Genomic DNA, 16,832 nt, shown 5'->3' on the forward strand with positions numbered 1-16,832 from the left:
GCTTCTTGAGCCTCTCCCAGTGGCGAATCTTCCAGCGAGGCCAGCACGGTAAGAGGAGGCATGTAACCTGTTTCTTCTCCTTGACAGAAACTGACATCGATGACTTCCGTCGGTGTGTGAGGCTGACCAGAGAAATTTTTGCACAGAAAGCTCTGGCACCGTTCCGGGGGAAGGAGCTCCAGCCAGGAAGCCACGTCCAGTCGGATAAGGAGATAGACGCCTTTGTGCGGGCAAAGGCAGACAGCGCCTACCACCCATCGTGCACCTGCAAGATGGGCCAGCCCTCCGACCCCATGGCAGTGGTGGACCCGCAGACCAGGGTCCTCGGGGTGGAAAACCTCAGGGTGGTCGACGCCTCCATCATGCCCAGTGTGGTCAGTGGCAACCTAAACGCCCCCACCATCATGATCGCAGAGAAGGCAGCCGACATCATCAAGGGGCGGCCAGCTCTCTGGGACGAGGCTGTCCCTGTCTACAAGCCCAGGACCTTGGCCACCCAGCGCTGAGGCTGTCCCTGAGTAAGAAGGCTCAGCACAGCCCTTGGCGCCAAATGTGCTTTCCTGGATCTCTCTAGAATGTTACAATTTGATGGCCAAGAATTGAATAATTTAAGAAATGAAACCAGTATTGGTCAGTGAATCGGGTTCTTTCTTCCCAGCATGTCCCTGGGGGCCCTCGGGGGAAGGCCGGCATTCTGGCTGGGGCCCCTCCTCCCTGCCTCCTGGTAGGACAGCAAAGGGGACGGGAGGCCGGTGGAGAATGGGTAACTCCGGCCAGGTCCTCGTCTTGTGTTCCGCGGTGCTCTCCAACCCCGGGTCCTGCTGTGTTCCTGGGTCCTGATAGGACTTGAGGAAAGTGGTTCTCTCCCAGGCTCCCTCTGGAGGCAAGCCCGTCCAAGAGCAGGGTGCTTGCACAGAGGCCGGGGCATCCTCCCTCTCAGGCTGAAAGCTGCAGCGGAGGCCGAGGGTCCCACAGGAGTTAGGGAGCGTGGAGCTCAGCTGGGATGTGTGCACAAGCCTCCAGTGTCCAGAGGGAAAGCTGCCTGCTGGGAGAAACAGGCTTCTCCTTTCTCTGCCGCTTCCTGATTTCACTCCCAGAGCGAGGCAGGAACTGATGCTCAGTTGGGTACCTCTGAGGGGCTTGCAGCCCACCTCTCTGATGCTCTGGTTCTTATTAACACCATCAGCCCGATGAGAGGAATTCTGGGACTTTTTCCAGGACTCAGGAGTCTACTGGGCCTTTTCACTACCATAGGTTTCAGGGTTTAGCATTTTTAAAGATTTTCCTGTTGCCAGGAAACCTAGAAACCCAGAGCAAACCTGCATCCCTGGCCCGCTCCATGCAAAGCCTCCCTCTCAGCCTAGGGAGATGGAGGGCTCAGCAGTGGCCACGGCCGGCTCATTCACATTCTCCAGACGTCCACAGCAACAGACCAGGCGGGAGCCAGACTGACGGAAAAAGCAGTCAAGTAAAACTATGATCCTGATCCTGTAAAAAAAAAAAAAAAAAAAAAAAAAAACGCAGTTGAGTGAAAGAAAAATAAATTGGCAAAGATTTGAGTTTGCGGGGCGGGGGTGGGGGCGGGGGAAACAGATACAAAGTAACATTTAAGACAGCTCTCTGATCTTTAAACTTCTTATAATTCAATAATGCAATCCCGTAACTTATCTTTGAACTGAGACTGTCATTATCCAGCCTGTCTCTACAAGGTAATGAAAACTTGAATGCATTTTGGATTGGTTTTTCTGACGATATCCAAAAGCCACTGTCTATGGCGAGAAAGAATGGAAACCTGTCGTGCTGGACCCAGAATCAGGAGGGGAGGAAAATGGAACATTCCTGGCTTCACCCTGGATCACAGTGGATTGAGGTGCCTTGGAGGCCCAACAGCTGCAACTTAACGTTTCTGAGAAAGAGTTCCAGAAGGGTGGAAAGAAGAAAGCCATCACACCATCCTTCCTTTAAAATTCCTTAAGCAAACCTTGTTTCATCTTACCTGTATCTTGCTTTATTTTCGGTTCCAACGGAGGGTCAAGAAAGAAAATTCTACATCTGCCAAGAGATGTCTTTCTCCTAGAGAGGTCCCCACCTGCCCACAGGCCTCCTCTGGGTCGTGAAGCTGCCTGCGGGGGCGAAGGAACAGTAGGAGTGCAGGTGCCAGCCCCCTGCTCTGAGGGCCACGAAGTGACACATCAGGTGTGCGGGGTGGGGGGGGGTCCCAGGCCTGAGTGTGACTGCGCTGACCTCCTCTGGCGCCAGTATGGCAGGTGAGATGGCCATTCAGTTCGGTCACCTCTGCGTACTGCGGTGCCCTCGGCCCCTGAGACAGTGGCTGACGCGCTAGTGTGCGTGTGTCGATGGGCAAAGCGAAGTGTGTAAGGGGAGCCTGTACGGTGGATGGCACCCAGGCCCCTCTCCCGCCCTTGCTACGGGGCCTCCTTCCATGCGATCACATGACACTGCTCACCCCCCAACACACGTTTCAAAGGAGGAGAGCATGAGTGTCGCGTATATCCAGGACCCAACAGAAAACTGCTATTGGAGTTCAGACCCAGGACAGAATATTCTGATCTGAGGTGGTCCCTCCCTCGAGCCCTGACAGCTGAGTGCTGTGGCCGCGTGGGCAGGGTGGAGCCAGTGGCCTGTGTCCTAACCTGAAGGGTCCACCACCACGAAGAAAGCTCCGACCTCAGAAAGAGAGGACTGTTGGCCAAGGAAGCCAGAGAGGGGAGGAAAGTGCAAACTGGAACTGGGGAGGATGAGCCATAGTCTGGCAGCCCGAGGGGCATGGAGACCGGCCAGCGCTCAGCCTCCTGAAGAACCAGGAAGACGTCGTTTAAGTCCCTTAGCAAAAAGCCTGCAGTACTCCCCAAAAGGAAAAACGTACATTTCCAAAAATGGTTGAAAAAGCCTAACAGAAAGCTGCAAATGTGCCTAGTGGTCAGAACACTGACCCCTCCGAAGAAGCCAGTGTTTAAGCTGCTGCATCAGGGTTCTTCCTGGTAGAGTAAGAGCCAGAGCACACAGCTAGAGGAGCAGCCTGCCCGCAGGTGACCAGGAAAGGGCAGGTCCCGGAGGTGGGACTCCGGCGCCTTAACGTCCGGCCTCGTGTGGCCCTCGTGCAGGCCGCAGGAGCCACTTCCACAGATTCAGATAGAGTCTTCTCTCCAGCCAAACCGTGTTCCTCCGCCCAAAGGTCATTTCAGATTTCCACAGCACGACTTACCATCAGATCAAATGCCTAGGTGCCTTTCTCTTAAAACCCAGAAAAAACACACACCCTTCTCCGCTGGCCCCGTCTTGAGACCCAGCCTCCCATCGCATCTCCTGCCACTGTCCCCACAGGGCGCCCTCCCAGCCATTCTGGCTCTCGTTCTCTGGTTAGGAGCAAGGGCCCCAGGCCTGCTCCTCTTCCTCGCCTGCCCCCCTAGGTCCCCAGTAGGGAAGGAATATCATTTTAGAGAAGTAAAACCTTTTTTTTCAACAAATGAAGGCCATAGCTGGAGTCTGTCTTTGAGTCGGGGAGGCTAGTAAAGGAGTTAGGACTCTGTGTGTGATGCTAACCAGTTTTCAGGACAAACTGACCACCCAGCCTAACAGTAAAAACCTTTGCAGGAAAACAGGCAACGGGCAAAGACACTTAGGACTGCAAAACATAAACACCACAGAATAAACTGCTCTGGTTTCTCTCACAAGCGTGGCATCAGCCGTAAAGTGAGTTCATCAGGCCGGTTAAGCCCATCCTGCACTGGAGAAGCTTCTGGGGCCTTCACAACCCACCCTTCCCAGCCACTGGCTGATTCTGAAACATCTCAGAATCAGGCTGGGAGGTGCTGCGTGGCCCGGTCGTCTGGATGGAAATCACAGAGACCATTTTAACGAGGTTCTTGCTGCCATTTCTGTTTCGTGATATTATGGAAAACACAAGATGAAAGAAACTAAATGTACTATTCCTGGGGACACAACAACATGACTTTTTTTAGGGAGTGGGAGGGGAACCAAAAAGGAGAGACATTTAATCTTAAAAGATTCCTGAAAGAAAAAAAAACCATGCCCTACAACTTCAAATTTTTCTTCCAAAGAAAAATTTAATGTTAGGTGAGCAGTCGAAGCAGGCTTAATGCAGACAGATATTAGGAGTGGTGCAGCCTGTAAAAATGCCAGTTAAGTGCCGACTAGAAAAGATCACCGACTATACCAGAAAACTCAGTCCTGTCACGGCAGTTTTGGACTGATGATGGTAAGCCAAGCCACACGGTAAGAAAGACCAACGCTCGGTGGAGAGACACAGAGTCTGAGATGACGGTGATAGTGGGTTAGCCCTTAAGGAGAAACAGTGCTCTCCGCAGCTGGACTTAAGTTACCATCGGCATGAGGATAAGGAAAAAGGAGAAGGCACCAAGAGGATAAGAAAAAACATCTACATAATTACAGAAGTGCCCTCACAGAGTACCTGCCCCTCCCGAAGCGCTCACTGGCGAACACCAGCTCTTTGCGAGGAGGGCTCCCAAGTACAATAAAATTATTAACACAGTTTTATTCTGAAGATCATTTTGCATTTTAATAAAAAAGAATTTACGTCAGGAAATAGTCATTTACAAACCTTGAAGTGTTTTTGCCTGGATCTGGAGTAAGAATGTCTTAAGAAGAGGTTTGTAAGGTCTTCATAACAAAGTGTTATTTACAAAAAAAAAAAAAAAAACAAAAAAACAAAAAACATTAACAGGTTATGTAATATTTTAAAACTTTGAACCAAAAATCGCTACCAGTCTTTTTGACTGCAGGGAATCCCTGCCAAGGTAACTTGACAGAGTCGGCGTAATTCTGTGAACAGAAAAGGAAGCCTTGATGGGTCTAATGATCCAAAAGTGGGTTTTCATCGAGAAGTACAATTGGAGTGTGAGTGCGTTCTAATGAAAACTTCAGCCCTCATTCAGTTGCATATAAAAGCCCTCAAAGAGAACACACAGTACAGCAATGTTTTGTAAAAAGGCAACAATACGATTTGTACAGAGCCCGACGTCTAGTCCTATAGATCATCCTTTGCCCTCTCTGTCCCCAGCACTCCTTATTTCTTTCCTAAGACAAGCAGCCTTACCAGTCCCCAGGGGACAACAGCAGAAGGACTTCATTCACCTGGGCGATTATTTCTGCGCCGGAAATGTCCTGTGGGGGCAGCTGAGAAAACCACAACTATGAATGCCACCGGGTCAGAGTAACCAGCTCGACCTAGGCTGCAGTGAGCTCATCGGAGAGTTACTAAAGCAAAACAAAAGACAGCTGCAACCCACGGTGGATCAGAAGGTGCAACATCAAATCATAGAACCCCTGCCCCAAAAGAGACTGCAAGTAGTCATCTGGTACCTCTTGTGTAAAGACAGATTTATAGTGACTCAAAATAGTTTAGAAAAATCTCTGTAGTGCCAAGTTCTTTTGAACTTAAAATTTTACCCCCAAAAGATTTCCACTGGATAGATGAGAATTGGCTCTATTTCTTCTACTTCTGTATAGCCCGAGTAAAAATACTAATAGTTTCTAGATTTGAGTGGGGAACTACAATTATTAGGACCCATGGATATTGCTGCATTTCAAATACGGTACAATGATTACAAAATATAGACCATCTCTTTACAAATACAAATTATAGTATATTACAAGTCATATACAGTAAATCTAGAATTTTTAAACAAACTAGCGTATCTAAGTTTACCTGGTTGCGAGTGCATTATTATTCCAGTTTACAGTTGCCCTTTGCCTGACAGTCAGAAACCAACCGTCAGAGTGATGCTCTCTCCTGTAAACTGGCGTCACGTCACAGAAAACCCCGTTTACAGGGTCCCGTTCCCCTCTCAGGATGACGGCTGGTAGGTAGGTCCTGACTTACACACTGTATTTCAGAAGAGCCGAACAGGAATCAGGAAGCAGTGTGTTTGGGGGGGAAAAGGTTTAAAAATGGATACGCTGGGCCCAGTGAACGTCTGATATGCTAGACCGATGGCTGAGGTAATGACATAGGTAAGGTGATCGTCATCACCTTTAAACCTTCCCCTCATGCCCGCGGGTGGCGGGCCAGCGCTCTGGACAAGCGGGCAGGGCTTGTCCGCCCTCCTCGCTGGTCCTCTCCAGGAGGGCTGGACCTGCCCTTGCCCACAGCTGGGGCTGAGCGTGTGGGTGCGGCTGTCCCCTACCAGATTTATGGCTTCCTTGAGGCGTGACATCACTTGTACAAAAGTCTAAATCGAATAGGGACTCCACACCGGTGCCTACATTTTCCTAACTACGAGGCACTTTTCCCCTGGCCCTCCGGCGCCCCACCTGAGGCCAGAGCCAGTCGGCCGCTCCCTGGGGGCTACAGGGTGGTGATGCAAATCATTTCATCCGCCAGGTCCTCCTCATCCCTCCCGGGGTCTGGCTCCTCGTCGCTGTAGCCCGGCCCGAAGTCCTGGAGCTCGTAGTCCTGCCGGCGTGAGACGGGCCCCACGTCCCCATTGGCCCGGGGATGCACGTTCCCGTTCAGCAGGTTGCTGGCTGCACTCTCCATCTCGTCGATGGTTAGGTCACAGGCATCGGCGATTTCGTGTTTTGTCGCTGACACGAATTTTGGGTCCCTCGCATACCGTCCTAAGCCTTCGGATATCAGAACCTGTACAGGAAAGAGGATCAGTGGCACGAATGCAAAAGGACAGAAAAAGCACCTCAAGCAGTGACTGTATGATGTGCTCTGGGGACTCAGCCAATCATGTCTGCTAGCCCCCATACGTGGTAACTAAGAGGGAAAGTGAATGGCTTTGAAGATCTGAAGGACCTCAAACACTGCACGTGGCCCAACAAGAGTGCAGCCCACCGGGGACAGATGTTTCAGTATAAGCTAGTCGTATCTGCAGGGACAGCACACACAATCCTAGGTACAGCTAGCTGATGAAACCCGGCAGGGGTGCTGTTTTTATATTCATGCTTTAAGTACCATCCTGGCTGCTAAGAAGTGGGCGGTGTCCAGGTTCAGAAGCCAGGCATCCGGGCTCCGGAGCCCACCTGCCCTCAGAACCACCTCCCGTTCCTGTTGCGCGCGGTTCTCCCCAGTTCCGCCCTCCCGTGCAGACTCCACAGCCACACTCACCGCCTCCACCAAGCTGTCTGCGCTCCTCTGCTTGTCGCTGTTTTTGTTGTGGAAGCTGCTGGGGACGGTCAGGCTGGCTGGTGTGAACGTCCGATAGGAGACGCCGGGCTCGTCCGTGTACCACGAGCTGCGGTGCAGGGATGGTAGGCTGCCGTTGACCTGGTCCGGGGCCTCCGACCGCTCGACCTGGATCAGTGGGGTGTAGCATGGCGTCCAGTCCCTGTACGACGGGGTCGCTGGCGGGGTGGCCCACGACCTGGTGGAGTGGCTTGGCGAGTACTTCTGGGCTTTACTGGAATCTAGGCCGGCGACTGCCATGATCTGAGGAGAAAGAGGAAGTGGGGAGACCAGAGGTCCTCAGAGGTCCCGGCCTCGGGCCCCCTCAAAACAGACCAGGCTGGGGCTTCCCGGGTGGCGCGGTGGTTGAGAGTCCGCCTGCCGATGCAGGGGACGCGGGTTCGTGCCCCGGTCCGGGAAGATCCCACATGCCGCGGAGCGGCTGGGCCCGCGAGCCATGGCTGCTGAGCCTGCGCGTCCGGAGCCTGCGCTCCGCAACGGGAGAGGCCCCAACAGCGAGAGGCCCGCGTACCGCAAAAACAAAACAACAACAACAACAACAACAAAAAAACAGACCAGGCTGGAGGCGCTGTTTTACAGGGGCTTCAGAAGGACACAGCACACTGAGTAATTCAATGAATTGGCCGTAAAAACTTGGCTTTCTAGCAGACCATGTTTTCTTTTCCCCCAAACGCATAATATATTTCCTGTGACTCTTCCCAGGTAGGAATCAGTTGTTGGTGAAATTGCTTAGAAGCATGAAGAAACAGGGAAGACGCACAAGCTGTGGGGCATGAACATGCCACCCGGTTCACTCCGGGTTTGAATAGGGAAGTGCATTCAGGGCAAGCTGACTGCGCCCAGTGCTCGTAGGGAAACAGGCTGGTTCTCTTTAGGGCAACTCATCCCGCGGCCAGCACTCTGCTCAGAAGCACCAGGTAGGCACAAGCCTGCTTCTTCCACCTCCAGAGATGCCATGGCAGGTCTGCCCTGGCACCCACTCTGCAGAGGGGGACGGTGAGGCCCGGTTTATGAACAGCACAGGCCTGTGGCCAAGTCGGAAGCCAGGACCGCCTGGGGGAGGCAGGGCGGGGCAGCAGGGGACAGGGCACGGTCACACACAAGCCCATAAAGACCTCCATGCCTACTCGGTGTGTGGCATGTGATGGCCAGGGCCTTCCAGAGGTTTGTCCTCCGTCCACGACAAAGCAGCACACAAAACTTAACATAAAAAATGGAAGGCAGCAGACTTCGTTGGTGGTCCAGTGGTTAAGACTCTGCGTTCCAAACGCAGGGGGCCCGGGTTCAATCCCTGGTCAGGGAACTAGATCCCGCCTGCCGCAACTAAGATCCTGCATGCTGCAACTATGACCCAGCACAGCCAAATAAATAAATAATTTTTTTAAAAAAAGAAAGACAGAAAGGCAAAAGGTTCGCAGACCTGAACAGAAACTCTGAAATGGACGCTCAGGGTAAGAAGCGTACCATACCGTGTGTGCTCCCACCTGACCCAGACACACACACGGACACAAGAGGATAGCAGCTCTGATGTGCTCTTTTCAGGAAGACAAAGTACCATATCCTTGCCCTGGAGGCAAAGCCCCGCAGGCCCTCCAGGCCCTGGGCTCCCTCCTGTCCGGCCACCCTGACAGGTCGGTCTCCCTGGACTACACCCCCCTTGCAGGCAGGTCAGAGGCTCACACACCCTCGTGACCCCAGGGCCCGGCCCCCAGAGGGCTCCGTAAATGACGGGACAAGCTCTCAGAGCCAAGGGCAGCACTGATTGTTCAGGGTCAGTCAAGCGGCCACCACTCCCTGCAGTGTGGCTTGTCCCAGGCCCTGCCTTCAGTGCCGAGGAAGGGTGTGTGCAGCTAGGCTGAGAGCCCGGCTCTGGAAGTTGGCAGCCTGGGACTCAAATGCCAGCTCGGCCACTCAGCTCCTGTGTGAGCTCAGGGATGTCACCTTCCCTCTGTGATGCTTGCTCGTCCGTAGGACAGGGTTCATGATAGTTTCTATTTGGCGAGGTGGTCACAGGACTGAACCAGAGTGTTTGTGAAGTGCTGGCAGCCAAGGGGGACAGGGTGCCCATCGGCCCTGGGGGCAGGGCCAGGTGTGCAGGCTCACCTGTTGCTGCATCAGGTGCAGAGGCAGGGCCGTGCGGTGGGGGAAGGCGGGGGATGGCGGGAACTCCTCCTGGCTGCTGTGCCGGCGCAGGCACTCGAAGTTGAAGGAGGATCTCCGGGGGGCTGAGGAGTTAAAGCACACCGTGCAGCTGTGAAACCGGCCGTCAGGGCCCCGGGGCTCTGGGGTCAGGGCAGCCCCCTGGACATTCAGCAGGGGGCCCAGGAGGAAGCAAGCGAGGCATCCAAGAAAAAGCATTGGGCACCGGGGCGGGGTGGGGGGGGGGTGGTGTCTCAGAACTTTGGGAGGGAGGAAGAAGCAGCCCTACTAAGGGATGTTTTCAAAAGAGCAAGTCAATTTCTCCTCCCTGCCACACCTGTTCTCAGGGGGAGGAGCTAGAAGCAGCCAGAGGGTGGCTGTTCTGACCCTAGGCCCCTGTCCCTGCACCGTGGTGGGGACACAGCATTCCGGGTCAAGTACACGACGTCATTCTAGAATCCCAGAGACGCTTGCTGACTGCCCCGTTCTCACCTTCCAGACATCCTGAGCGTCTCTGGGGGCTGGAGCATCCTGCTGGTGCTCCTGTGTTACGTTTACAGCTCTGTTTGCTACCTGCCCTAATAGCTCAACCAGGTAATAAGCAGATCCTTTTGTGGGGAAAGACCCAGCTTCCCTAGCCCTGAAGAAGGAACAAACAAGAAAGGATACCTTGAACTTTAAAAAATGTGGTTGGCTGCCCTGTTAACAGCCACTTTGAATAGAGGCTTATAAACAGGTCGAGCGATGACAAGATGATCCAGAACTTGTGGCTTCACAGGGCACCAGGCCCGGGAGATCAGTCTGAATTCTGGGCCCCGAGCACCGGCCAGAGGCCTCCCCAGGACATATTCCCTCAGGCGCTGCCGCCATGGAGCTGCCTCGGCAGCCTTACTGGTGGCCTGCGAGGCAGCGCTGAGTCACCTCAACAGTCCTTTCTTCAACTCTGCTTTCTAAGCTCACGGGGCATTTGTTATGCCCCGGCAACACTCCACACTCCCCTAATTCCTGCACTGGAAAACTGCAGGGACCTGCCTGGGGAGGCCCCCGGCATCCCGGGACCGCACACGAAGCTGCAGAGCCCGTTCTCTGGGGGCCAGGCTCCAAAAGCGCACGGAGACCAGACCGAGCCCTTGCCGGCCACTGCCCACCAGGGAGGGACCAGACAGACAACGAGCCCTGTTTCGCGGGCCTGACGCACACCGTGGGGCCTGCTGGGCCTCCTCGTCCAGTTGCCGACATGGGACACGGGCACCTGCCATCCGCATCAGACAGCCTTCCCTCCACGCGCCACGCGGGACCGAACTTCAGTGTTCTAAGAGGAGGACGGGCCTCCCTGGTCAGCACCACCTCTCGGACCCTCCTAGGGTCAGATGGTGGTGCCAGAGGATGGAGCCAGGAAAGGAAAACTACCACCGCTGTCATTCAGGTAGCACCTTTCAGTTTTGAAAGTGGATCCTCTCCTCTGCTCTGCACCACCGTCTCTAATGGGGGAAGTAATCCCGCTGTGGCTGAGAACACAGGGGCTCCGTGGTCTCCCTGCCTGAGGTCTGAATGGATGGGCAGCAAAGCAAATAAGATGCATTTAATTTATTCACCCTTAAAAATAAAGAGGGCAGCCACTCTTGCCCGCTCAGGGTCCTTGATTCACAGAGGCGGTGCCCACGAGTGGTGATTATCGTGGCCACCAAAGGGAGAAGGGGGGGTCACAGGAGGGCAGTGGAACTCCCAGGGCCGGGGCGGGGCCTCTGTCCAGCCTCGCCTGCATGTGCGTCACCCGGTACTGACGGACCCCTGAGCTGCTCTGTTTGGCAGCTTCTGTTTGGGGCTGTGAAATTAAATATTAACTGTGGAAATGGGTCTCATTACACTTCCCAGCAGGGCTATGACAGCTGGAGAGAGATAGGACCTGGGTGCCACCCAACTGCACTTGTTACTGAGCACTAGATGGCAGACTCAGAGCCGCTGTGTCTTGGTTATTTTTGGTTACTGATTAGAGTCCTACCCCAAAATATGCCTCATTCTTCAGAAACGCCAGAAGTGGACATTCTTTAACCAGCATCAAAATGTCCACGTGTCCAAAATCAAACTACCCAGCCGGGAGCTGGCAGGGGCCGCTGCTCTGTTTCCTTCCCCGGCTCAAGTTCCTCACTGGGGGTGACCCAGATCTCCTGGTGGCACCATTGATGCCATCTGCACACGAAAACCAGGTCAGGGAGCAGCCAGCCCCTGCCCCTTCTCTGCAGGACGGGATTCCTTGGCCCCAGGATGAGGTGCCTACCCTAGAGGTCACCACCAAGGCCACAACCTACCATGAGCAGAGAGCACTGGCAGACCAAGGCAAAGGTGGGGGAGAGGAGGAAGGATGGATACCAAGAACCCCCAGGTGCTCCTCAGAGGCCTAGGCCTTGGTAAGAGGCCTGGGCTCAAGTCCACTCTGTGCGTGGGCCCATCCTCCGCCCTCTAAGGGGTCACTGCCCCATCTAGGGAGTGGGCTTATCAACACCATGGTGCATGTCTTGCCTACCTGTCAGGGCAGATCCCAAGCTCAAAGGCAGTGATGAGGCGCACAGAAAACCCCTCATCAGGTGCTACATACCGTGCAACTGTGGGGCCTCACACTGTCTCTGTTCTCAGCAGGAAGCGCTTTAAGCCCTACCACGTGGCACACAGATGAGAAAGAAAGCCAACAGCATCTCCAACTAGGGGGCTGGTCTCGAGGACTGGAGGCCCCCAACATGGCAGGACCACGTCCGTCACCACCCCCGGGCTGGGGCAGGGGGAGAGGCACACTGTTCTCTGTGAGCCTTGCTCCCAAACAAAAAATCTGGCCTCACATGTTGGGGTGGGAGGGAGCAGGCGTCTCCTTGGAGACCTCCGGGAGTCATAGCAAACAGGTGAGTCGTCATCCTCCGAGAAGCTTTGGGGGTGATGGTAGCCTCGAGGCCGCTCGAAGTCCAAGCTGCTGCCTGGGTATCGGGTATAGTAGCCACAGCTGTAGCTCTGCCTGGTGATCGAAAAGGCCAGAAGAGAGAGCAAGGGACACGTGAGAGCCTAATTAACAAGCCCACGTCACAGTCCTCTCCCCACCGCCTTGGACACAGTAGAACAAGGCAGCCCTCAGCTCCATGGAAAATTCTAGATGGAGGGCAAGGGCTGCCACAGGAAGGTTCAGGACGGCAGACCTGCGATGAGTGAGGTGCTGGTGTTTTCCCTCCCTGGGGCAGCCTCAGAGCCCGGTCAGATGTGGACTGCCGATGCCCTGCAAGCTTGACTATCACCCGCTCGCTTCTTCCCGAGGGTCTGCCCTCGGCCGGGTGCTGAGCGGGGCGCCTGGGACACGAAGATGCATGAAGCACGGTCAAGGAGCCTAGCAAATACCTCATGCACGTGGAATTCTAACGCAGGCTGGCGAAGGTGGGCGCTGGAAGGGAGGGGCTCAGGGTGGGGCTCCGTGGGTTCTCGGGGCGGGGTGGGGGTTGGCATTTCAATTCCAGTCAGGGTAGGAGCAGGCCCCTGAAGGGAAGGTGGGATTAGGTGAGCACAGGTGGGGAAAGGGCATCCAAGGGGTGGTCGTGGTGTGAGCAAAGGCCCTGAAGACGGAAAGTCAGAATGCAGCTGGCTCAGAACCAGTGGCTGCAAGTCAGGCATCCAGGGAGGCCTGCGGAAGGCCGTGGCGCAGAGCGGGGTGAGGGAGGCTCGGCTGCGGCTGGCCTGAAAGACGGGGCTGATGTTTAACAACATCTCAGACGCCAGAAGGGACCTCACCACAGAACCACGTCCACTTCAATGGGCCACCGGTCACAGTGGGATACAGTTTACAGAGAAGAGGGTGGGAGGTGGCCTTTGTCCCCCTGCACGGCCTGCTACCTGCCCTAAAGCAAAGTGTCCACTTTAACCTCATGCCTGCCTTCTTCAGGTCAGGAGCCTAGAGAGGCACACCTGCTGAGTGGTGCCACTCTGACCTCTTGTCCCCTCACCTCTAGGAGAGACCTCCTGATGGGAGCGCTGTCCGTTAAGACCGACCAAGCTCTGGGCTGACGAGCCACTACACGGCGAGAACCCCCAGGCCAGAGCGCTCAGCGTTCAGCAAAGGCTCTCACTTCTAGAGCCTATGCTAAAGCCTCACGGGTGGGCCCCTGGTGGAAATAAGTCAACAGGCCTGAAGAAACAGCCTCCACTCTGCCTCTCTCCAGTCCTATTTCTCCTGCCCTGACTTCTCCTGTGGCCTGGAGGCTGTGCTCCCACTTTGCTTCCCAGGACAGTCCCAAGGGCAGCAGCAGGTGGCCCGTGGCTTCGTGAGCAGGCGTGGCCCCAGGGCCAGGAGACAGCAAGGCCTCCTAAGGTCATCCCGAGCCACAGAGCCCTCACCTGCTCCCGGTGGGCGAGCTGTCGTCCTCGTAGCACTCCTCACTGCTGAAGTACTCCTGTTCCCCCAAGCAGCAGGGGTCCCTGAAGTAGCCGTGTATCTCTGGGTCTTCCCGGCAAATAGTTGGGAACTGCTCGTCTCCTGAGTCAGCCCTGCAGTTGGGAGAGAGGGGCCTGAGCGGCTGGGCAGGCGGCAGACTGCTCCTCCGGCGGTGCCTCGGCGGTGGCCGCGGCAGTCCTGCCCGAGGTGCTCTGGCATCTCCCTGGGTGCTCCTGCCTCAAGTGGGGCTGGATCGTTAATGCCTCTGGCAACGGCGCTGTGTGTGTGTGTCTATGCGTGTGCGTGCGCGCGTACCAGGGAGGGGTTTCTCCCCTAGTGCCTTGATGACGCTGGTGCCACACCACTACCCCCAGAGGCCTGAGAACCAAAAGAGTAGATGTAGTTTGGGAGTAGAGCAAGAAAATGGACCTAGAGACCTGCAGTGATGGGCTCCCAGGCCACCTGCTCGGATCCCTGTGCCTCCTTACCCCGGCCGAAGGTGCCCTCAGAGCCTGGGGCATCTGACCCAGGAAAGGTGACAGGATTTTTGAGTACAGGGTCCCAGGGGAGGGAGACTCTCCAGGACAACGTCCACCACGTTTTCAAAGACAGCCCTGCCCCAGGACTGTCGTGATGTCTCCCTGGAACCCAGATGTCCTGGCCTCGGCCCTCAGGGAAGCCAGCCAGGCTCTGTGGCATCACTGCTCTCCAAACAGAGGACTGTGCTTCCTCCAAGCTCTTCACTCTCTCCCGCCCTCCTCCAGCTCAGGTAACTTCTAACTTGAGATCATTAAACCAGGACATCTGTCCTCCTTGTCCCCAACGCCATGACCGTCCCACCCACAGTCCAACTGGGTTCAACAAACAGGGAGCAGGGTACACTGCCCGCGGGTAGGGGGCTGCCCAGGAGACAAAGGAGAAGGCCTGGCTCCTGGACTTCAGGAGGTGGGGGGGGTCACGCTTTTACAAAGCCTCCACAAGAGGCCTGACCCCAGACAGCAGCACGACCGCCCAGCTCCACAGGCTGGGGGCTCTCCCAGCACCGCACTGAGGCCTGCGGGGCTATAGCTGTGGGCACGCTGCATGTGAACTTAGGTCCTTGGATGGTTAACACAGTCTGTGCAGATGTGGATCTGAAAGCTCTGCATCCACAGCCCTGGGCTGTAATGCCCTGCGCTAGGCTAGCTGGCTCCCAGGGCTTTCTCATCTCTCAGCACTCAGAGAGGCCATCTGGTCCCACTTAGAACACACAGTATTTAACACATAAATACAGGCAATGAGCACATACCTAATGTAAGTTTCATAATAGCGCGTTCTATCCAGGAAAGGCATAACACGGGAGGGAGGGAGAAGATAAAAGTTAAATATTTCTAGCAAAATTTAGAAAGCAAATATATCAAGCTACTCCCTAGAGCAGGGGTCGGCAAACTATGGTTCATGGGCTGAATACAGGCCGTCACCTGTTTTTGCATGGCCCACAAGCTACAAAGAGTTTTTATTCCTTTAAAGGACTGAAGCAAAATCAAAGGAAGAAAAATATTTCATCGCACGTGAGCGCGTGAAGTTCACGTTTCAGTGTCCACAAATAGAGGTTTATCGGGACACAGCTGCACCTGTACGCTTACATATGATTTATGGCTGGCCTCTTGCTAAGATAACAGAGGTGACTAGCTACAACAGAGACTGTATGAGGCTCCAACCCTAAAATATTTACTCTCTGGCCCTTTACAGGAAAAGTCTGCCAGTCCCTAATTATGTGGTACAGTCGGGGAAGGTAGAGTTTGCAGCTGCTCCTGTGTTAAGGGGCATCGCGTAGAGCAGGATGCAGGGTGGCAGGTGGCCCTTTATCGTTTGGGTTCATCACATGGCCAGTTCCTGAAGAAGCTGTGACCTGCAGGCGCTCACAGGTCCTAACACCAATGCCCGCAGGGAGCCTCCCACCTGTGCCGGAGACGGGAGAAAAACCTGCCTTGGGCTGACACTACATCACCAAGGGCAAACACATCTTAAACGTTACCTTTTAATACTGGACCTTCTTTGAGGCTCACGGCCATGCTTGTGGAAGGAATGATGCCCATTTTCAGACACATGCTCAAGGTTCCCAATGCTGGGCCGTTTTCCAGGGGCAGCTTTGGACATATTGGCATTATTGAGATTGGCATTTGTTGAGCTGGGAACTTGCTTTCCTATGGAATTATGGTTATGATGGTTATGACACACCGAATTTCCTGCTGGAGGAAACAGCGGTTTCTCAGTATCACTTGCAGGTGGAATTGAAGGCCTTTGGACATGCAGGGGACGGTGGGTGGTATTGGTCTGCTGAAGGGAATCTCTCCTATCACTATTAACATGATTGACATGGTTTCCAAGCAGGGCACCATTTCTCTGCAAAATAATGGGAGACAACACCAGGTAATTTAACAAATATTTGATGCAGGCTAGCTATGTTAGGTAATTTTTTTTCTACATGAAAAACAAATTCTAGGTAAGCTCCATAGAATCCCTGTAAAACAATCTGAGTGTCTCAGTGACCAGGGTGACTGTGTGTGTCAGCTGGTCCCCCTGAAATGAGGAAGGTTACCGATTCCTGAGCTGGGGAGCAAGTGCTCGGCTGTCATTCAAGTGCACTCTTCCGGTTGCTCCAAGGTGAGCTGACTTTCGCCCAGCAGGGCTGTTGGCAGCCCCAGTGGCCGAGGTTGGGCGGCAGGCAGGTCTCTGGGCCGGGGGCTGGGAAGTGGAGGGCCCGCTGGCAGATCAAAGAGCCGGCCCGGGGAAGGAGGGGTAGGGAGAGCCAGCGGCTGCTAGAAGGACCCAGGATGCTCATCCACGCCGGCCAGTGGTCGTGACCAAGCTCCTCCGAAGTGGCCAGTGTGGGGCAGAGGAGCAAGCTCTGGGAAGGAGCAGGCCTGGCCCTAGAAGGGGTGCTGCTGAATGGGGAGGGTCTGCAGAGGGGAGGGCATGGTCCACAAGCCCCTCTAGGCCCTGGGGCTGGTGTGCATCCTCCAGGCTCTTTGGCAGATCGTTAACTGCCCCAACTGGACTCCTGCCCCGCTATTTCCAAGTGGCCAGTGTGTAGCTAGGCGTGGAATAATT

General features: G+C 54.9%; 2 protein-coding genes and 1 non-coding gene across 5 annotated transcripts in view; 2 read left to right on the forward strand and 1 right to left on the reverse strand.

The window, feature by feature from the left end:
* CHDH (choline dehydrogenase) overlaps positions 1–639 on the forward strand; it is a 65,049-nt gene extending 64,410 nt beyond the window's left edge. For both annotated transcript variants that reach the window (XM_032650080.1, XM_032650081.1), the window contains exon 8: positions 88–639. In XM_032650080.1, coding sequence (XP_032505971.1) covers positions 88–506 — 419 coding nt within the window. In that variant the 3' untranslated portion in view covers positions 507–639. The remainder of the gene's footprint in view (positions 1–87) is intronic.
* Positions 640–5,361: 4,722 nt separating this feature from the next.
* The window catches only part of CACNA1D (calcium voltage-gated channel subunit alpha1 D), a 324,032-nt gene continuing 312,561 nt past the window's right edge, over positions 5,362–16,832 (reverse strand). For both annotated transcript variants that reach the window (XM_032650077.1, XM_032650076.1), the window contains 6 exons: positions 15,757–16,124; positions 13,703–13,852; positions 12,169–12,338; positions 9,299–9,420; positions 7,118–7,438; positions 5,362–6,643 (listed from right to left, as the gene is read on the reverse strand). In XM_032650077.1, the coding sequence (XP_032505968.1) occupies positions 6,350–6,643; positions 7,118–7,438; positions 9,299–9,420; positions 12,169–12,338; positions 13,703–13,852; positions 15,757–16,124 (1,425 nt within the window). In that variant the 3' untranslated portion in view covers positions 5,362–6,349. The remainder of the gene's footprint in view (positions 6,644–7,117; positions 7,439–9,298; positions 9,421–12,168; positions 12,339–13,702; positions 13,853–15,756; positions 16,125–16,832) is intronic.
* Positions 8,426–8,498, forward strand: TRNAW-CCA. The gene has a single exon. It is a non-coding gene; the product is annotated as a tRNA-Trp (tRNA).

Source organism: Phocoena sinus, chromosome 11 (assembly GCF_008692025.1).
Source record: "Phocoena sinus isolate mPhoSin1 chromosome 11, mPhoSin1.pri, whole genome shotgun sequence".
Lineage (NCBI taxonomy): Eukaryota > Metazoa > Chordata > Mammalia > Artiodactyla > Phocoenidae > Phocoena > Phocoena sinus.